The 17848-nt window shown below is 31.1% G+C and overlaps 2 protein-coding genes across 2 annotated transcripts; both read right to left on the bottom strand.

The window, feature by feature from the left end:
* Window positions 1-472: 472 nt before the first annotated feature.
* LOC131657853 (serine carboxypeptidase-like 19) lies at window positions 473-5149 on the bottom strand. The gene is made up of 12 exons (XM_058927207.1): window positions 5002-5149; window positions 3462-3538; window positions 3240-3362; window positions 3066-3168; window positions 2834-2970; window positions 2658-2744; window positions 1998-2132; window positions 1633-1702; window positions 1354-1474; window positions 1081-1194; window positions 928-973; window positions 473-855 (listed from the first exon to the last, which is right to left on the bottom strand). Exons 1-12 carry the CDS (start codon window positions 5147-5149, stop codon window positions 772-774), a joined length of 1245 nt encoding a protein of 414 aa, XP_058783190.1. The 3' UTR covers window positions 473-771.
* Window positions 5150-7836: 2687 nt separating this feature from the next.
* Window positions 7837-8262, bottom strand: LOC131657852 (serine carboxypeptidase-like 2). Its single transcript, XM_058927206.1, has one exon. The coding sequence runs from the start codon at window positions 8260-8262 to the stop codon at window positions 7837-7839; it is 426 nt and encodes a 141-aa protein (XP_058783189.1).
* Between the last annotated feature and the right edge of the window lie 9586 nt (window positions 8263-17848).

Below are 17848 nucleotides of genomic sequence, written 5' to 3'. Positions count from 1 at the left end.
AGATTTTACAAAACCGTATTTTAAAATATTACAAGTTTTTTTATATTCATTTTTTCTAAAATGAAACACTAATTTTGACATCCTATAACATAAACAAACATTATGAAGAATAAAACATAGTCAAAATCGCAATTTTTTCAAAAAGTGGTAATTCAAAAATGATTTTTATGAAAATCTATTTGAAATAGCTTTAAAATTAAATGATTTTTTAAAAATTTGATATCCAAAAAAAATTTCAATAAAAAGATGAAATACCTAAAATAACATTTTAAGAATAACTATTCAAACACAATTATTATTTGAAGCTTTTATGAAAAGTTTCTTTGTAAATTATTTTTACACAAAATTATGTAACACTATAAAAATCATTTTAAAAAAAGCGAAAACAAACGGGCCCTAAGTATTAGTTTAACATGTTATTTTTTTTTTGTCTCCTTTTCTATTTATCTCAACAACAGATCAGAAGTAGATCTTTAATAAAATGAAACAACCAAAGTCTCAACTGCATCTAGGGATGATTTTACACTATCCTGAAAGCTTTCAATCTAAAAGTGCATCATTCAATTTCCACATCATTAAAGAGGTCATGTTGCATCCTCTATGCTTGATTGGATAAAATGGAATAAAAATGGTGCTTTGGTATTCATGGTATGGCTGCTTGTGGAAGGATATTCTGAAATTATAATGCTAATCATTTAGGCAATTTTGCTTATAATATTCCAAACTAGTTGCACGAGCCTTCTATATAACTTTAGGCTTATTGTATAACTTTTAGAGTTCCTTATTAGATAGCCACCTACTCAACATGGCAAAGCATTCTTTAGGCTTGTACTCCGGAGCTGTATGTCCTCCCCCCTACAATTTTATACATCCATATGAAAATTAGTATGATATATATTCTTAATTGTATGATGTTAAAATTATTACCTTTATAGTCGCAAATGTCATTCGATTTGTGTAAGTTCTTGTATATCTATCCATAATAATTAAATATTGAAAAGATTAATGTAACATTTCATAAATATAGACGTATAGTAGTATTATATGAATCATTAACTTATAGTTGTGACATATATATACCCTGCTACTTGACCATCTGAATACCATTGCCTCCAATCATCGACTATGGAGTAGTTTAAAGATGTTATCCATACTTGAGTATTCATGAATGGAACGACCATGTCATGATCCCCACTGTCAACAAAATTTGACTTAGAATCACACAATTTAAATTGTTTCAACATGAAATCAAATATGTTATTAGTCAATTTATATCATGTTCAAATTCAATAATAAAAATATTTAGGAATCAGATACAATATAGACATATTATAAATAAAAATATATATTGACCTGTATATTAATGAACGATAGCCTTTTCTGCTAAGATTTGCATGATATGGGAAGCTGTTAATGGTTTCGTGCTTAAAAGGAATATCATGATTACATCGATTCCATTTCCTTATACTTCCCTGAATTGCACAAATATTGCTCTTATAAATATGATATTTTTAAGAAATACATATATTTTTTTGTCGTGATATATATATATATATATATATATATATATATATATATATATATATATATATATATATATATATATATATATATATATATATATATATATCTTTCGAATGTGTAATGCATTGCGAACATTGTCATTGTTAGCCCAATAGCTACCGAGGAAATATCCATAAGTCTATCCATGAAAAAGAGAAGAACAATATCAAATAAATGAGTGGGATTCAACTTAATTAGAGTAAGTTATTTTAGTAATGCAAATCATAGTCTTTAAATTAAATTTAATCCAATGGTTAGATTAAAATTGTTTTAATTATGATTTGATATTATTTAGAAAATTGAAAATGATTAATATTTAGAAATTTCAATAAATATTCAATGTATTTAGTTTATATATAGTCTATATAACTAAATAAATTAGTTTATTTTGTGAGACTCTTAACATTAACAATAAATAAATTTTGAGAAGTTACCCGGCAGCTTAAAGGTGGCAGTGTGGGAGAAGGATTTTTAATCAGAAGCATTTTTCTAGAAAGTTCACGTGAATTATGCCGATCATCATCACACTTTGGTTCTAAAATATGAACTTTATTCACCCCTGAAATAGTCTGAGGAATTACAACAACAACAACAAAAATATATCAATTTAAGTTAGCTTGTTATGTTTATAAAGTAGTTAAATTAAGATAATATAGAAATAACTTATTCTATAAACAAAAATAATTTAATACTATTTTATAATTTGATATAGAAACCAATTATCAAGTTGATTCTTTTAACAACATAATCCTCAACCGATTAAGAAAAAGACTGGATCTTGCAAATGGAGAATGATTTGAATAGCTCAATGGAGTATTACTAGCTTATTTCAGAGTAGTCTCAAATTTTTAGAGGTCTTGTGTTGGTTAGTCGTAATTTAACCATGACAGGAAAAATAGAGGTTCTATTTAATCACGATTTAAATTGACAAATATTTTATGACACTCTATTTAACTATAATTTAACCTTGACAAATGTGAGGCCCTGTACGGTTGTCCGCTTTGCACGCTGTCAAAGACGGCACAGAGCCTACCACATTTTTATTATTCTGAAATCATATGACAGAAACAACACAACATTTACATGCAACTTACCTCTTTGTAGGATTGAAACTCTTTCAGACAAAGCACATTTTGAGGATCTATTTCTGTGTACTCGCTTCCACAGTTCTTTTGTAGTGACTGTTATTATCAACAAAATATTTCTCAATTTTTGTCAAAAAAAGTCTATCAGAACAATTATGATTATTGTTTCAGAAAAATAAAATCACCTTGTAGAGTTCATCAGAAATAATTGCCATGCCATGATTAAATGGTATTCGGTAATTTTTGTAGTCCGGTGTAGTTACGGGATTTCCTAGTATGTATCCTTGAAGATTTATCCATGGCTGGAGACCACATTCATTTCCTATTGTAAAACAAATTTAAAGCAGAAGCAAATATTTTAGCATACACATATATTCCTAAACTACATAATGTTAGTTTTAATTTCAATGTTGGTACCATTTGAAATTTCTTGAACAATAATTGGGACAGGAAGGCCAGAATATGAATCACCAGCAATGTACACTTGGTTAGAGATAAATTCTGGATGATCAATCAACCACTGCATATATATACATAATAATATTACAACTTGTTGCAAAAAGATATTATGATAGATGAAAAACTAAGTACCTTTCGAAAAAATTGATGAGCATTGCGAACTAGCTTCGATGTGCTTTGTTGAGCAGCGTTTTCTGTATTCGGATAAGAGAATCCAGTTCCAACCGGCAAATCCAAAAATATAATACTACTTACCTGTTCACAGCATAAATTTGCATCAAACATAAATTAAATACAAAGAAAATCAGTTGAGTTCAGCCAATTAAAGAAGTATTGATGCATGTTGAACTCAACCTTTGTCCATGAATGAGGCCTCAATACCAAATTCGGTAAGCTTCCGTCGTATTCTTCATTTTTAAATGTTATTGGACCTACAACATCAGTTACACCAAGTAGTTATATATATTAAGCATGTAACTATATATAATTGTAAGTGTCAGTGTCGTGTTTGGTGTGTCTGATACCTATTTCAAATGCTAGGCCAGTGATTGGTGTGTCTGATACCTATTTCAAATCACTACACCAAATAACACATTTAATAGCGCTTTTTTTGGGATTTAATAGCACTTTTAAGCGCTATTAAATCCGCTGCTATTAAAGGTCGAATACCAATGATAGCGCTTTTCAAGCGCTATTAAAAGATAATGCTTTAATAGCACTTTCCATCAAAGCGCTATCATAGTCTAGTTTGTGCTAGTATTATAGACCCAATTTTTTAATAGCGCTTTTACGAAAGGCGCTATTATAGACCTAATATTTAATAGCACTTTACTTTAAAGTGATATCAAATGCCCTTGTTTTTTTTATTTTGTACTGCACAAAAAGATAATAATGTTGTAATTCAATATTTCTGCAAAAATAACACATCAATATTTCTCAAAATATAAAATATTAACACAACATAACAAGAAACTACATGATCAATCAATCATCAATTAGTTTCAATGAAAATTTAATTACAATTATTTCTATTATTTACAAGAATTTGAGTCATATTATTTAAAAAAACCAGAATTTATTCATCATATGCTACTAGAAAAGAAAAAAAAAAGCACACAACATTGCACCTGTAGACACTCTTCAAATTCTCTGATGGAATTATGTAGTAGCCAAGTCTGTAATGTGTAAGAACCAAAACAATAATCAAAACGAAACAATAGATAAGGATTTTATAAAAACTATAGTAGAAAATGTAGAAGAATATTCTGTCAATTACCCATTATAAATTTAAAAGTTACATCCTAAAATTCATTAGAACTTAAGCATTTTGAGATTTCTCACCAAAATGATATACAGGCTAATATTATCCCACCGCGTACATCAAATTGCCTATAGTTCATTCATGTCAACAAAAGTTTTAAAATTATAATGGGTAATTGACAAAATATTCTTCTAAATTATTTCATGAAATAATATTATTCTAAAAGTACATGGTGGAATAACATTAGCTTGCGTTCATTCTTCCAAAAGTTCATTTTTAGGTGATGAGTAACATTAGCATGAAAAATATCCTTCTAAAAGTAACCTTAGCATCTACAATAGAAAATTTAGAAGAATATTCTTTCAGATTTGAAAACAATTTAGCTTTCATTTATGCACCAGAACCTGTTTCATATTTCAAGGTACTCAATAAAATAGAAATTATAAATATCTAATATAAGATATTGAATCCTACCACCCAATCGGCTCCACGTCTTCTAATGAAAAGTGGCCCCGCATAGCACTTCCATATCTACAACGGCACAAGATACACGAAAAAAGAGAAACTAAAGAAGCACCAAAAGCAGTTGTACAATAGGTACAACACCTACCACATTTGATATAGCAGCTCAACCTTCTGGTTCAGCAGTCGTCCGACACGGTTCAGCACCTGCAATGTTCGGTATATCAGCTGTATGACTCGAATCTGCCCTTGCATCATTTGGTACAGCAGTCGTAACATTTTGGTTCAGCAGCTGTGCGAAATAGTTTAATACCTGCATCATTATCACACGGAAGCATATATAGGACGCAATTACAACAACAATACAACACATGGCATCATTTTAATAACAATTATGTCGCATATAGGATACAACATGCTTACACGACATCTTCGATATGTCCCCAATACTCATACACATATAGCCTAACACAAAGTACAATGAATCATAAAGTTGAGTTCACTTCTAATTATGCCGTTAGAATACCATTTAAACAGCATAACAAAATTCTCCACTAGATTCATTCAAGTGATATAGGCAATGACAATAACCAAGCATCCAACTAACTCAAGGTAAAGCAAAGTGAAATGAGTTGGCTCTTTTTGCTATGTTTAAACTCATTAATTATCTCAAATTTAAAATTAAATGTGGAAAGATAACTTATCTTTCATCGCCGATGTTGACGCAATTGCCTAACAGTTTGTCGTTAAGGATGGGATTTGGATTGTGCGTTAGGCAACGATTTGACCGGGGTGTCAACCTTTGTGATATATCCAACTTAAGCTCGATCATCTCTTCGATTTTCTTGAACGACATCAATGCGGCAGCTCGAAAATCAACAAGTAGTGTACAATGAAAAATCAACAACAAAAAATAACAGTTAGATGAGTAAGACAAAAGTGAACACATCCAAACCCACTAAACATGTGGTCTGACCATTATGTATACCAAGTCCAGTGGAACATCGAACTTACGGGAAAACCCATATGCAGTCTGACATAGGAAAACTAAATTAAAGCAACATATTTTAACCACAATACAAGGTATAATACGAGAAATCAAAATCAAGAATTAAACCTTCGTTGGATTTCCTTCCTGATCAAATGCTTTTCTAACAGGTGGACCTCAAATCTCAACCTCCTACTTTGTTTGTTTCATGAAACATTTTTAATAGAAACCTGTGGAGTTCACAACAGGGAACAAATATGAATACAATCATTTATTATGAGACCTAACACTTGAAATATAATGTATGAACTGCAAATCATATCCATTTCAGTTATAGAACTTGTGATTATATCAACTAATCCTAATTAGGAGATTAAAGAGAGTTGGTAAAAATTACTTGAAAATAAAGGATATTTCATGACATGTGCAAACAAAAGCATATTTCTTAATCTGATAAAAATTCACACAGTTCCATTTAGTTTCCTCCCTTTGATTAATTGAGGAAAGAACCTTCCATGAGGCCCTACGTCCTCTATCATCATTCTTGTAAGCAACTGAGAAAAAGTCTACAAGTAGGAGCATTTAAGCAACACCAGCATATGTATTTGTATATACACGCATAATAACCTATAGACAAAGCAAACTCACAAACAGAAAAAACACTTTCTAAAAAATAAAACGGAGAATAAAAAATATTAATATTGCAGAATTTGCTGGATTTAACAAATCAAAGATAGGTACCTGAAAATTTAAGTCATGAAGTCTATTCATTGAGCTAAGTTCAAGAGATCCTAACGAAGTCAACCTATTATTTCGCAGGTCCAGATTCTCCAGCCTCAATAATGATGTCATAGCCGGCGATAATTCCACCAACTTATTATTAGCAACTTTCATGGTTATTAATACTTACAAAGAACTAATCTCTGAGGGCAATGTCTTCAATTAATTGAATGAAATCGGGTGTAGATACTCCAGATTCTTTAAACACCCAATTTCGGGTGGAAGGTATCTACTGTTAAAAACAGAAGACAACTTAAGATAGTCACCATACACAAACTAGTTCTCCCTGAAAACACATCAGATACAACATAGCTTAAACACCAATAACTAAAGTTTAGAAAAGTTAAATATAACATTCGTATGAGAAGATACAAAAAAAAACACAAACCTTATAGAGAAGTGACAAATGCAAAGTTTGGTCAAACACTTGAGAGCGGCAATCTCAGTCAATATAGGAAACGCAGAAGGTCTTGAAGGACCTTGGGAAAGCTCAAGCTCTTTCAAACCCTTCAATTTATGCAACCGCAACCCACCAATTCCCGGTGAATAAACCTTTGTCTACAGCCGCTTCAGCCTCGTCATACTACTGAACTCCTGCGCGAACAAGTTAATTTTTCAACCGCATGAGACCATCCACCGACTTCAGAATCCAACTATAAAGCTTCTTGTACATATATAAACTCTCCGAGACATCCTCTTTGGAATTATTCGGCACCGGAAACTCTAAGTTCTTTCCTAATACATGGAGAGTTGCGTCGTCTTCGATCCCGGCGGTAGGGTCAGGGGAAACGGTTGAGGTGGTGTTGTCTTCGAGAAAATCGACTTCTATAAGGTAATTCCTGATTATTGAGATTGTGACTATGCAATTAAACTCCTAACCCTAGATTTGGAGAAAACAATGAAAGGGGAGAGAGCTCAGAGTTCTACAAAATAAAGAAAAATAGTTCGTCATTTTTTTTTGTAACCTTTTAAAAGATATTATAAATATATGAGAAATATTACTTAAAAAATTTTAATTACACAAAAATTGTAAATGTCAGTCAGTGTGGTTCGAACGCACGACCGTCATCTTGGGTATTTAAAAAAAAAAAATTGGTTGAGAGTCTTTTGATAGCGCTTTTTAGATTTTCGCTATTATATGAATTGCCTTTGTTAGCACTCTTTGTAAAAGTGCTATTAAATTGTTACTTTATTTCTCTTAGTAACAACTTCTAATAGCGCCAAATGGAAAAGGGCTATTATAATTCTTTGTTTGATATTTTTAATAGCACTTTATAAATAAATGCTATTAAATTATTGCTATTAAAACTCAAAATTGTAGTAGTGAATGCTAGGCCAGTGAGGGAGGAGCAACCAGGACCGCCGGTTAGCCAAAGCAAGAGAGGATCTTCCTTAGCATTATTCTCAGACTCTATAAAATAGTAGAACACTTCAGCAGTGTCATCGTCAGTTTCAGTTTCATTCACTTGAATGTAGCCAGTTTGTAGTAGAAAAGGAAGGGGTCCTTGAAAACCAGGAAGGAACTTGACGATGGAAGTAGAAGTTGCAAGAATAAGTTGAGTAGAGGAATTGTGTAACAGAAGAAGACCAAGCAGAAAGATAGTAGCAGTAGTAATAGCATTGGTGGTATTGCTAATACTGTAATTAGAACCAAGCCTTATCATTTTAGATTTTATTTTAGTGTTCCCAAACTACTTTCCCTTCCTTAACATGGAATAATTTAACGCAATTATAGAGAAATGATTCACGTACTTTTACTTTATAATAATTTTATTTTGTCTTCACTTGTGTGCAGCAACTCTGCTATCTATAGAATGTTATTTTCTATACGTGAATTTTACTGCTAAAGAAAAAATTTAAGTGTGACACTTTACTGTTAGCACAATCTTTTCCCTTATTCTATTGGTTAATTTTAACAATTTCACACTATTAAATTATCTACTTCATTCATCTCTTTAGAAGTTATTGGATACAAATTTAAAAATAAAATTAAATAATCATTTTTTTTTAATTTAAAAGAATATATATTAAATATAATTCGAACCGATCCAAATAACTGTAATTCATAAAAGGTGAAACTTGAACAACTAAATTATAATCTTTTAAAATCCAGACCTTTTAGTCCGACCCGTTTAAAGTCCGAGCCCGACTCCAACCGACTCAATGCGGACCAAGTAACCCATTTTGACATCACTAAAAAATACATCTTTTAACTGTAACCCATTTTAAAAAGATACATCTTTTAATTTCAGCAAGCAGCTGAGCATTGAATATTTTTATCCTATACTACTAATATATAATATTCTTAGATAAAGTGAAATATAGTTAAAAGATAAAAAAAAAGTGATATATAGTTAAAAGATAAAAAAAGTGAAACATAATTTGTTTTAATTATGCAATTATCTTGTGGAAATATTATATTAGGTTTTGATGGACATCATTAATTTAAGTATTATAAAATTTAATTATTTATAAAATTTTAAATTTTGCTTTTTTAATTATTGATGCAAAATTATAAATTTTTCTTTTAAATTATTTATATAATTTATTTATATTATATTTATTGGGACAATTTTTCATTAAAATAAAATATTTAGTGTTGTTTAAAGAAATAAAAATTGTTTTAAATTTTCAATGTAGTAAAACTCTATTAGTAATTTTTTTTCAAGAACAACATTTTTTAAAATTATTTTTTTCCTCAAAAAAATATATTTGAAAAGAATTTTTGAGAAAATTGTCAACTAAAAAAGCATTAGTTGAAAATATTTATAAAAAAATCTCTAAATGCATAACAGGCATTATGTTTCAAACTGGTATAATTGGACAATATTTATTAAAATTTTGTTAGATTGCTCTTTAGAATGCTAAATAAAAATCGAAATGCGCAGTAGTTATCTCTCCAACGACTTTATGTATCCTACACATGAAGATCAGCGAGTAGTTATAATCATTCTATTATGTAAAGAGGAAGCGTGTCATTTTTCAAGTACAATTAAAATTCAAACTTCATTCTCTTGTCTTAGTCACATACTCATTTAAGTGTTGGAGTGCTAACCTTGCAAATGAGTTACCTCTCATCGCATAAGAAGCTTAAGTCCACCATAGCATCTCGCAACCAATCAACTTTGGTTCCCTAGCGGAACAATGTCGTCGTCTATGGGAGTTGACATTGATTCTCGCTTTTTCCATAGTTGAATACTCATCTCTCGATTACCTAAATCGAAGCTTCTTAATTAACCTTGCAAATTAAATTTCTTGATAACAAACCACAAATCCTCTATTTTTTATCTACTCTGGTAGCAGACGGATAACTCACTATGTGTGAGGTATTATAGGCCTTAACACTTGATTTTATTTTTTTATTTTGTAACTTATTAAGTTAATTTTAATGAACTTTTGTTGTTTTTAAGTAAGTTGTGAAGAGCACAATAGGTGCTCTCATTTTGAGTTATTATGTGTTTGGTACATGTGTATGAAACTTTAGGGTGCACATAGCATCAATCAGCAAATTGGAGCACAATTGAATAAAAAAGCAAAGAAGATAAGATCAAGGCACTATAGTATAAAAGATTGCACAAAAGTACAACCAATGCAAAGCGCATCTTATTTCCTTACAACGCAGGACTACTGCAAGGCACCACTGTTGTTTCCCTGCGCCACTAAACTGCCTCCCAATGCTTTTTCCCCCACGTGTTGTTTGTACATTGCTCAGTAGTGGTACAAAAAGGGAGAATTGGAGGGAAACTTACTGATTTTTACGGGCCAGACATATTGAATATTCAAAAGCCCATGATCCAAGACACCACAAAACCTTAGATGAAGCTGACTATAAAAGGACCTCTTGGTGAAAATGAAAAAAAGTTTAGACTCAGAGAGAGACAGTTGGTAGAGATTGGTGTAAAAGTAAGCTGAATCAGAGTGGAGAATTTTTCATCTCTTCATCTCAAGTATAAGCTACCAATATCAGGCGTGATAGAACTTGTCTCTTGTTGGTTGAAGATTGCAAGGAGACTAAGAAGTTGCTATTAGGTTTTTATTTATTTTTTATTATGTGTTTAAGAATGTTTTGCTTAGGAACCAATATTAAAAAAATGAAAATTGTACCTCCTTAAAACTTTTGTCACATTTTCCCCAACACAACCTTTCATTTTTTATTTAAATAATGCAACTCATGAGTAATAAGTGGCGTCACATTACTTATATTGGTGTCACGATAGTGCTCATCATTATTTAGAGAGAATATGTTGACTCCAGCTCCAAATCTTATGCTCATACTCCCTTTAACACTTGTTAAGTGAAAATTGTAGTTATTTTTGTATATAGTTTTGTGGAACTTATCGACTCTTTTTCCTCAACTTGTGCCTGAATTCGTATGTATTCGTTATATTTGTACATATTGTGTATAATTTGTGTTTTTATTCATTAATGTACCGTTTGATATTTTTTTCATTCATTTATAGGTATTGGTGCATGTTTAGAGCCTCGAGCAATGAAGTGTCTAAGACACGGCCTCAAATACGCGATTTCGGAAGAAAATAATGACTGAGGCCGCTAAGCCCATTTCTCAGCGTGTTACCACTTTCCTGGTAGAGGCGGAGCCAACTTTTAAAGCTCGCTTAGCGCGCTAAACATGCTACGCGTGATCACTTTTACAAAGCCAAATATTTTGTTGAGGCGGTTTAGTATGTTAATAAGTGCCAGCCCACTAAGCGGAACGATCCCGCTTAGCACGACTGCGAGAATTTTGTTTATATCTTTCATTTTCAGCATTTGTTTAGGTTATAGTTTTGGGGAATATTTGTCCTAACTTCATCAATTTCATTCTTAGGTAGATTAACTTAGAAAACAACAATTCGATCTTGCATATGGATGATCAAAGGGGGATTCTCATCAATCAAAGCCGACAACTCGTGAGATGTTTGGTTTTTCTCTCTTCTTCTTTGTGTATTTATCTTTTGTTAGGTTTGTTTGTATATTTACTCTGAACATCTGTATTTTTTTTGCTCATGGCATTGTATAAAATTTATTTTACAAATCAATCTTGATGTTTTCCTTAATCTTTTTTCATTTATGTTTAGATTTGTGTTGTTGTAGAAATATACATTAAATGTCTCGATTAGGGAAGGAAATTTGTTAGTTTTTTCATTCTAGAGATAGGGTTAGATCTAACCATCACTTATGTATCGAAACTTAATGCTTCCATGTTTGAGTTTCGCGTGAGACATTGCCGACACGAGAATACGGTTGGTCTCGCAACTTTGTATTAGACATAGCCTTGGTTGTGATACGTCTCTTAGGTGCGGCAGAAATGGACACTGATGTGAGAGATACACGATGATTTTGACGAGTATTGTAGGTTGAGTGCAATTGATTGATAAGTTTAAGTTTGTGACGAGTAGTTTATATTCATGCCTGATAAGTTATTCTCTATGAAGAATGTATTTATTTTCCTGTTTATACGTTTTACTTTTAAGTCATTTTAACCCAACTAAAAAATGCGGAAAATGTTGAATGACATTCTTTCCCTTGCACAGTTCTCTGTAGACACGATAAATCTCGGAATACTTCCAGATCTTTTGCTTGTTGCTTTACTGCGCCAACAAAATGACGATGTTGTCGGGGAACGGTGTTTTGATATTGAATTTCATCACAATAATTTCTATGATTTTGAGCTTTGTATATGTTGTATATATTGTATATTTTCACTTGTATATGTTTACATATAAGTATACGTTGTTTGGTGAATGTTAGAGAAAAAGACATGTCCTAGAGAAACGAACCCAAGAATAAAAGCATTGCCATAAAAATAGGTGAAATACGAGTAAGTAAAAAACTAAAAAATATCTTATAGGATAAGAATAAAAAAGATTTATATATGTCGAATACAAGCAAACTGATAAAAAACAAAAAAAAATTAAAAAAGGAAAAAATACTAATCTATCAAGGAGACCACCTTTTCGTTTTTTATAGTATGGTCAAGATGAACTTGCTCTCGAGAAATTGGCACATTAGGATAAAAATACTTCACCCGTTTCAAGGCACTCTCAAAAGAGTCCACGATAACGCAGTAACTTTCTTATATTGACTTGGCCAATTCCTTAAAAAGATCAATATTCTTGATGTAACATCCTAATTTTATTAGTTATTTATTTAATTAGCCTTGTTTGATGTTTTAGTAATTGTTTGTTTTATTTAATTATTATTTGGTATGATAATTATTTAAATGTGTATTTTTATGTTAATTGAGCTAATTTAGTAATTGGTAGAAATATAGTAAATTAGCTAAAGAGCCTAATTGAGTTAGAAAGAATAGTTGGGTGGGTTAAGCCCAATAACACAATTAGAGCTAATGGAGTATTTTGTGAGATAACCTAATTAGAGAAAAGAGATAAAGATAGAAAGAAGAGAAAAGAGGCTAAGAGAAGAACAAAGAGGAGAGGATTGTAGATTTCATCAAGAGGGTGGATTGAATCAAGAGGTAAGGGTTAGAATCCAAGTTAATATAGGTTACATGATTGGGTAATGTGTTTGTTATGTAATCTCTTCGTCTTTCAATTTCATGAAATTTAGAAAATGTTAGGGTTTATGCTAGTTTCTATGGATTTGTAAGTTTAAACATGATTTTGATGATGAATGTTGTTAAAGGATGATAAATACTGGTTATAATTGTTGTTTATTGATGACTGGAAGTGATTTTGGTTAGCGGGATGTGGTTTTCGCAGTTCTGTGTTTGCTGTATTTTTTTCCTGCAAAATCGCATGTCCGCTAAGGGGCCCCTGCTCCGCTAAGCGGAGCTGCGAAAAATGTTCACTTCTATTTTTAGTTTCGAGAAGCGTGCTTGAGTCCGCTAAGCGAACCATGCTGTGTGAAACTTTTTGAAACTTTGAAATGATGCATCTTTTGATTTGTAACTCCTTTTTACATGTCGTTTGAAGCATATTGAAGCCTTTTTACATGCCGTTTGAAGCATATTGAAGCTAAAATGATTGTCTACATGATATAATAGGATTGGTTGGCACTTGTTTAATTAATTATGATGTTAATTGTGAATAACATGTAATTATGAATGCATGTTATAGATGAATTGATTGTGACCAATATTTATGGATGTATTATGTGGTATGATAATCATGAATTATGTAATTGATTTGCTAAATGCTAGTTGATGTTTGAGGAATTGGATTAATGTTGTGTTGTGTAATGTTGTGCAACGTTGGAAAGATGTGATTGTGTAGTTTAAGAGATAGAGAAATTGTCTTAAATGCATGAGTCTTGTTTTGGTTGTACACATACACAAGCATGAGTCTTTGAAAGTGGCAATGTTGGGTGATCTCGCGAAGGTTATTTACTTGTCCCAAATCTAATGCCGAAAGAGATTTGAAAGCTTAACACCGAATGGAGCTTTGAGCTGATTATCTAGTCTGTTGAGACTGACAATCGGCTTGTCGAAAATGTCAACGGAGGAATCCACGTGCATATTGCATAGAGTCACACTTGAGTCGCACGTGTCGGTGTGAATTATATTTTGGTGTGATTTTGTAATATGTTTGTGTGGAATGATTATTTGTTGATTGATGCATGTATGTGGAAATTTATGAAGTGATAATTGTATACTTGATGATATTTCATTATTGGATTACAATTGTTAAGTTGGTAATTGAATATGATTACTTGTATGATGGAATTGGGTTGGTTAATTCTAAACATGTTAATATGAATATATGGATTATGAAAGCATGTTTTCAAGAAGAGTGATGAATTATGAAATGTATTGCTGGGTCTTATTTTGCATTTCCCATTATTATGTTTTCTATAATAATTTGAATTCTCACCCTTCTGTTTGAATGTTGCCCTTTGTTGGTAACGTGCATGTTCAGACGAGTAGTAGCTTGTTCGAGGATTAGCCGAAGAGCTTCCGAGTTTGTTGTTGATTAGGTAGCAAGTCATATGCTCTGATCATGTAACACTTGGGGGTTTCTTTAGACTTATGCTTATATTTGGATATTGCTATTTTCTATGTTTTGTTTGATATTTTGGATATGTTGTTTAAGACTATGTAGCCTAGATTGTGAATTTCAAATAGCATGTTTGGAGATGTTAATTGAATTTGGTAGATGAATATAGTATGTGATATATTTATTGAAACTTTTGATAGCAATCCTATTGTTTTCCGCAAGCGTTATGCATAATGTATGAAAGCATGAGATTTTCAATTTGTGTTACAATATGATTAGTGCATATTATGAATGTTGCATGTTGGTTTTGGATTTTCATTGCAATGGAAATTAACTTGTGACGCCCTTTTTCCTTTATGCATGATTACTCTGTGAATGTTATGTTATACTTTGGGGTTAAAAAGGGGGTGTTATACTTGAGGCACATGGCATGAAGGTTGTCCTTATCATTTTTTTTACTATCTTGAGACTTTTATAAAGACTTATTCATCTCTTGTATCATTTTCCAAGCATGATCCAAAGACCATTTTGCTCCATCTAGAGCGGTCTCCACCTTAGATAAAGATGTTTGAGCATAAGTCAAATCCCTTTGTTATCCATTACTTCTTGCACAAGCAGCTTCACCTTCTCGTCTAAAGTGCCTGAATACTCAAAAGGCTCTACAACAACCTCCATAGAAAAAAACGAGTCAGAAGCACTTTAAATTTCCTTAATGTATTGATTCTTCCCAACAGTAAGAGCATTGACCTGGTCCTTGAGATTCTATCTCTTATCGAAGATGGTCAGGTAAGAAGGCCTTTCCATGTCCAGTAGCCTCGAGCACCAGAATGGTTGATGCCCAACAAGTATGGTAAGTCAACTCTGCCAATTCCCCTTGTTAGGATTCCTTTGAGAGACTTGATAAGTATGTGTAATCTTCGTCAGAAACTAAGGTCCGAAATTCCCTGTTCGTCCTTGGGCCAAGACGAACTATCTACACGAGATTTGACTCCACTCAAATAGAAACTCGCCCTCATGTAGACATGGGCCAAGGAATTTTGCTAGGTGGCCTCTAAACCCGAAGTTCCTCAATTCCAAGGATAAGAGCCAATCCTTGCTCTCCATACAGCCGCAAAGGGTGTAAAACTTCAACACCCTCAGTCTAACCATGAGTGACTCGAACATTTGGACCGACAATCAGACCATAAGGTGTACCAATGAGTGTATCCGAGGTAGAAACTTCCTCGGTAGACAAGGTACTCGCAATGTCATCCAAAAGAGAAGCAACCCGAACCTCTCTCATTATCCGTGACATTGCTTATTCACTTTCCATCACATTTGCACAACCATCAAAGGAAGACATCATGAGAGGAGTAATTCAAGCAGAAAATCAAAGAAAACAAGATTTCTAGGAAACTTACCAAAAATGGCATTCCTCTCTTTCTCTGATTTGGCATCCACCAGCCAACGAATTATAATGAACATTCAACTACTTTAGTTGTCGTGTTGCATATTGATGGCCATGAGGGAAAAGTTTGATGGCGTCACTGTGGAAGAAAATGATGCTAGTCTCTGGTCTTCTTCACCGGGTTTTAGAGAGTCATGGGGATATTACTTTCACAGTCAACAATTGCTTGACATATTTTCTCCGAGAGGAGCTGAAACTTCCCCCACTGGCAAAAACCCCAACTATGGTGTTAACAACAAAGTTTAGATATTTTTTGACCATTTTCAAGAAAAGGTGATGAAAATAGCAGTAATAATGAAAAGTGTGGCCATATTAATTTTATCTAGTCTCCATAGTAGATGTCATTGTATTTGTCAGAAAATACATAATGTTGGTATCTATATCCTGTTAGAAATATTTTTGTTTAAAATTTTACATATAAAAAATATGAAATAAAAAAAATGAATATTTCAACAAATTTATTAAAATTTAAAATGGACATATTATTATAGTTAATAAGATAAAACATAGGAATAAAAATTGAAATTATCTTATAATTAAAGTCAAATAATTTTTATGATTGTGATGTGACTATTTTTTTTAAATTTTATTCAAATATTACTTAATTATATAAAAACTTAAATTGTTTATAAATATTAATTTTTTTGCTTTTATATACTTTAAATATTCAAATGAAGTAAAAAGTGTTTTTTTACCACTAGACAAATAAACATTCAAAAATAAATTACGGTTGATTTATTATTATTATTTTTTGGCTTTATACCACCGGTTTAGTCCGGTTCAGGGGCGAGTTCTGACATCAAGTGGTTCCATCCCCCTCCCGACGGTTGATTTATTTTGTATCATTGTCTTTTGTGAATATATAAAACATTGACCGTATTAATTAGTTATAATTAAAGCCAGATATTTTTTATGGTTACAATTGACTGCTTTTATTTTTATGTACTTTAAATATTATTTAAAAGTTTAAAAAATAAACACTTTTTTGAATTAAAAAAGTTTAAAATTTATCTACAAAAAATATAAATATTTGTATTTTAAATATTAATCAATGAGTGTGACTGTTAATTATTTACTGTTGCAAACAAGCTTAGACCATCAACACATAATAAAGGGTTTAATTGCTACGCACCGTTGTGAAATGATAAAATTAATTATGATAAAATTAAATATTTTTAAAAATACAATAATTATGATTGTTTGATAATGTAAAATATTTTTAAATAAAAATATATACAAATTAAATTATTAATATATTGAAATTATTTTTTTGTATTTAAGTTTAATTTCAATACATTACATGTTTAATAAATTTTATATGGTCAATAAATCAATTTTTTTTGGGTTCAAACATCAATAAATCAAATTACTTATACATGTTTCTGTTGAAATAACTACTAGTAAAGTCAAGTACTTTTATTTATGTTATTGAAACTATGGACTAAGTGGTATTTTGTTTTTGATATCATGTTTTGGATATTTTATGATAGTATATTTGATAAATATTATAGATATGAGTTTAATAGAATATAGGTGTAAATAAATTTTATACGGCTGTCTAATAAAAATTCCTATTTATTAAATTATTTTAATTATCTTAAAATATTAGTAAAATTCAATAAAATATGTCATTTTTTGAATATGATTTTACACTGCACATCTTTTATTTTCTCTATAAATATCGTTACATCTTAAAATTTTGCATTTTTCTAAACCGAAATCAATAGTAATTATAAAATCATTTACATCTTTCAAGTCCAAACTCAATAAAGCTTTTTAAAAAAAAAAAAAAAATCATAAGAGTTTACACAAAAAAAAAATTGGATATGTATGACAAATTTGAAGTTG

Source organism: Vicia villosa, linkage group LG3 (assembly GCF_029867415.1).
Source record: "Vicia villosa cultivar HV-30 ecotype Madison, WI linkage group LG3, Vvil1.0, whole genome shotgun sequence".
Lineage (NCBI taxonomy): Eukaryota > Viridiplantae > Streptophyta > Magnoliopsida > Fabales > Fabaceae > Vicia > Vicia villosa.
This window is presented reverse-complemented; position numbering and strand designations above follow the sequence as displayed.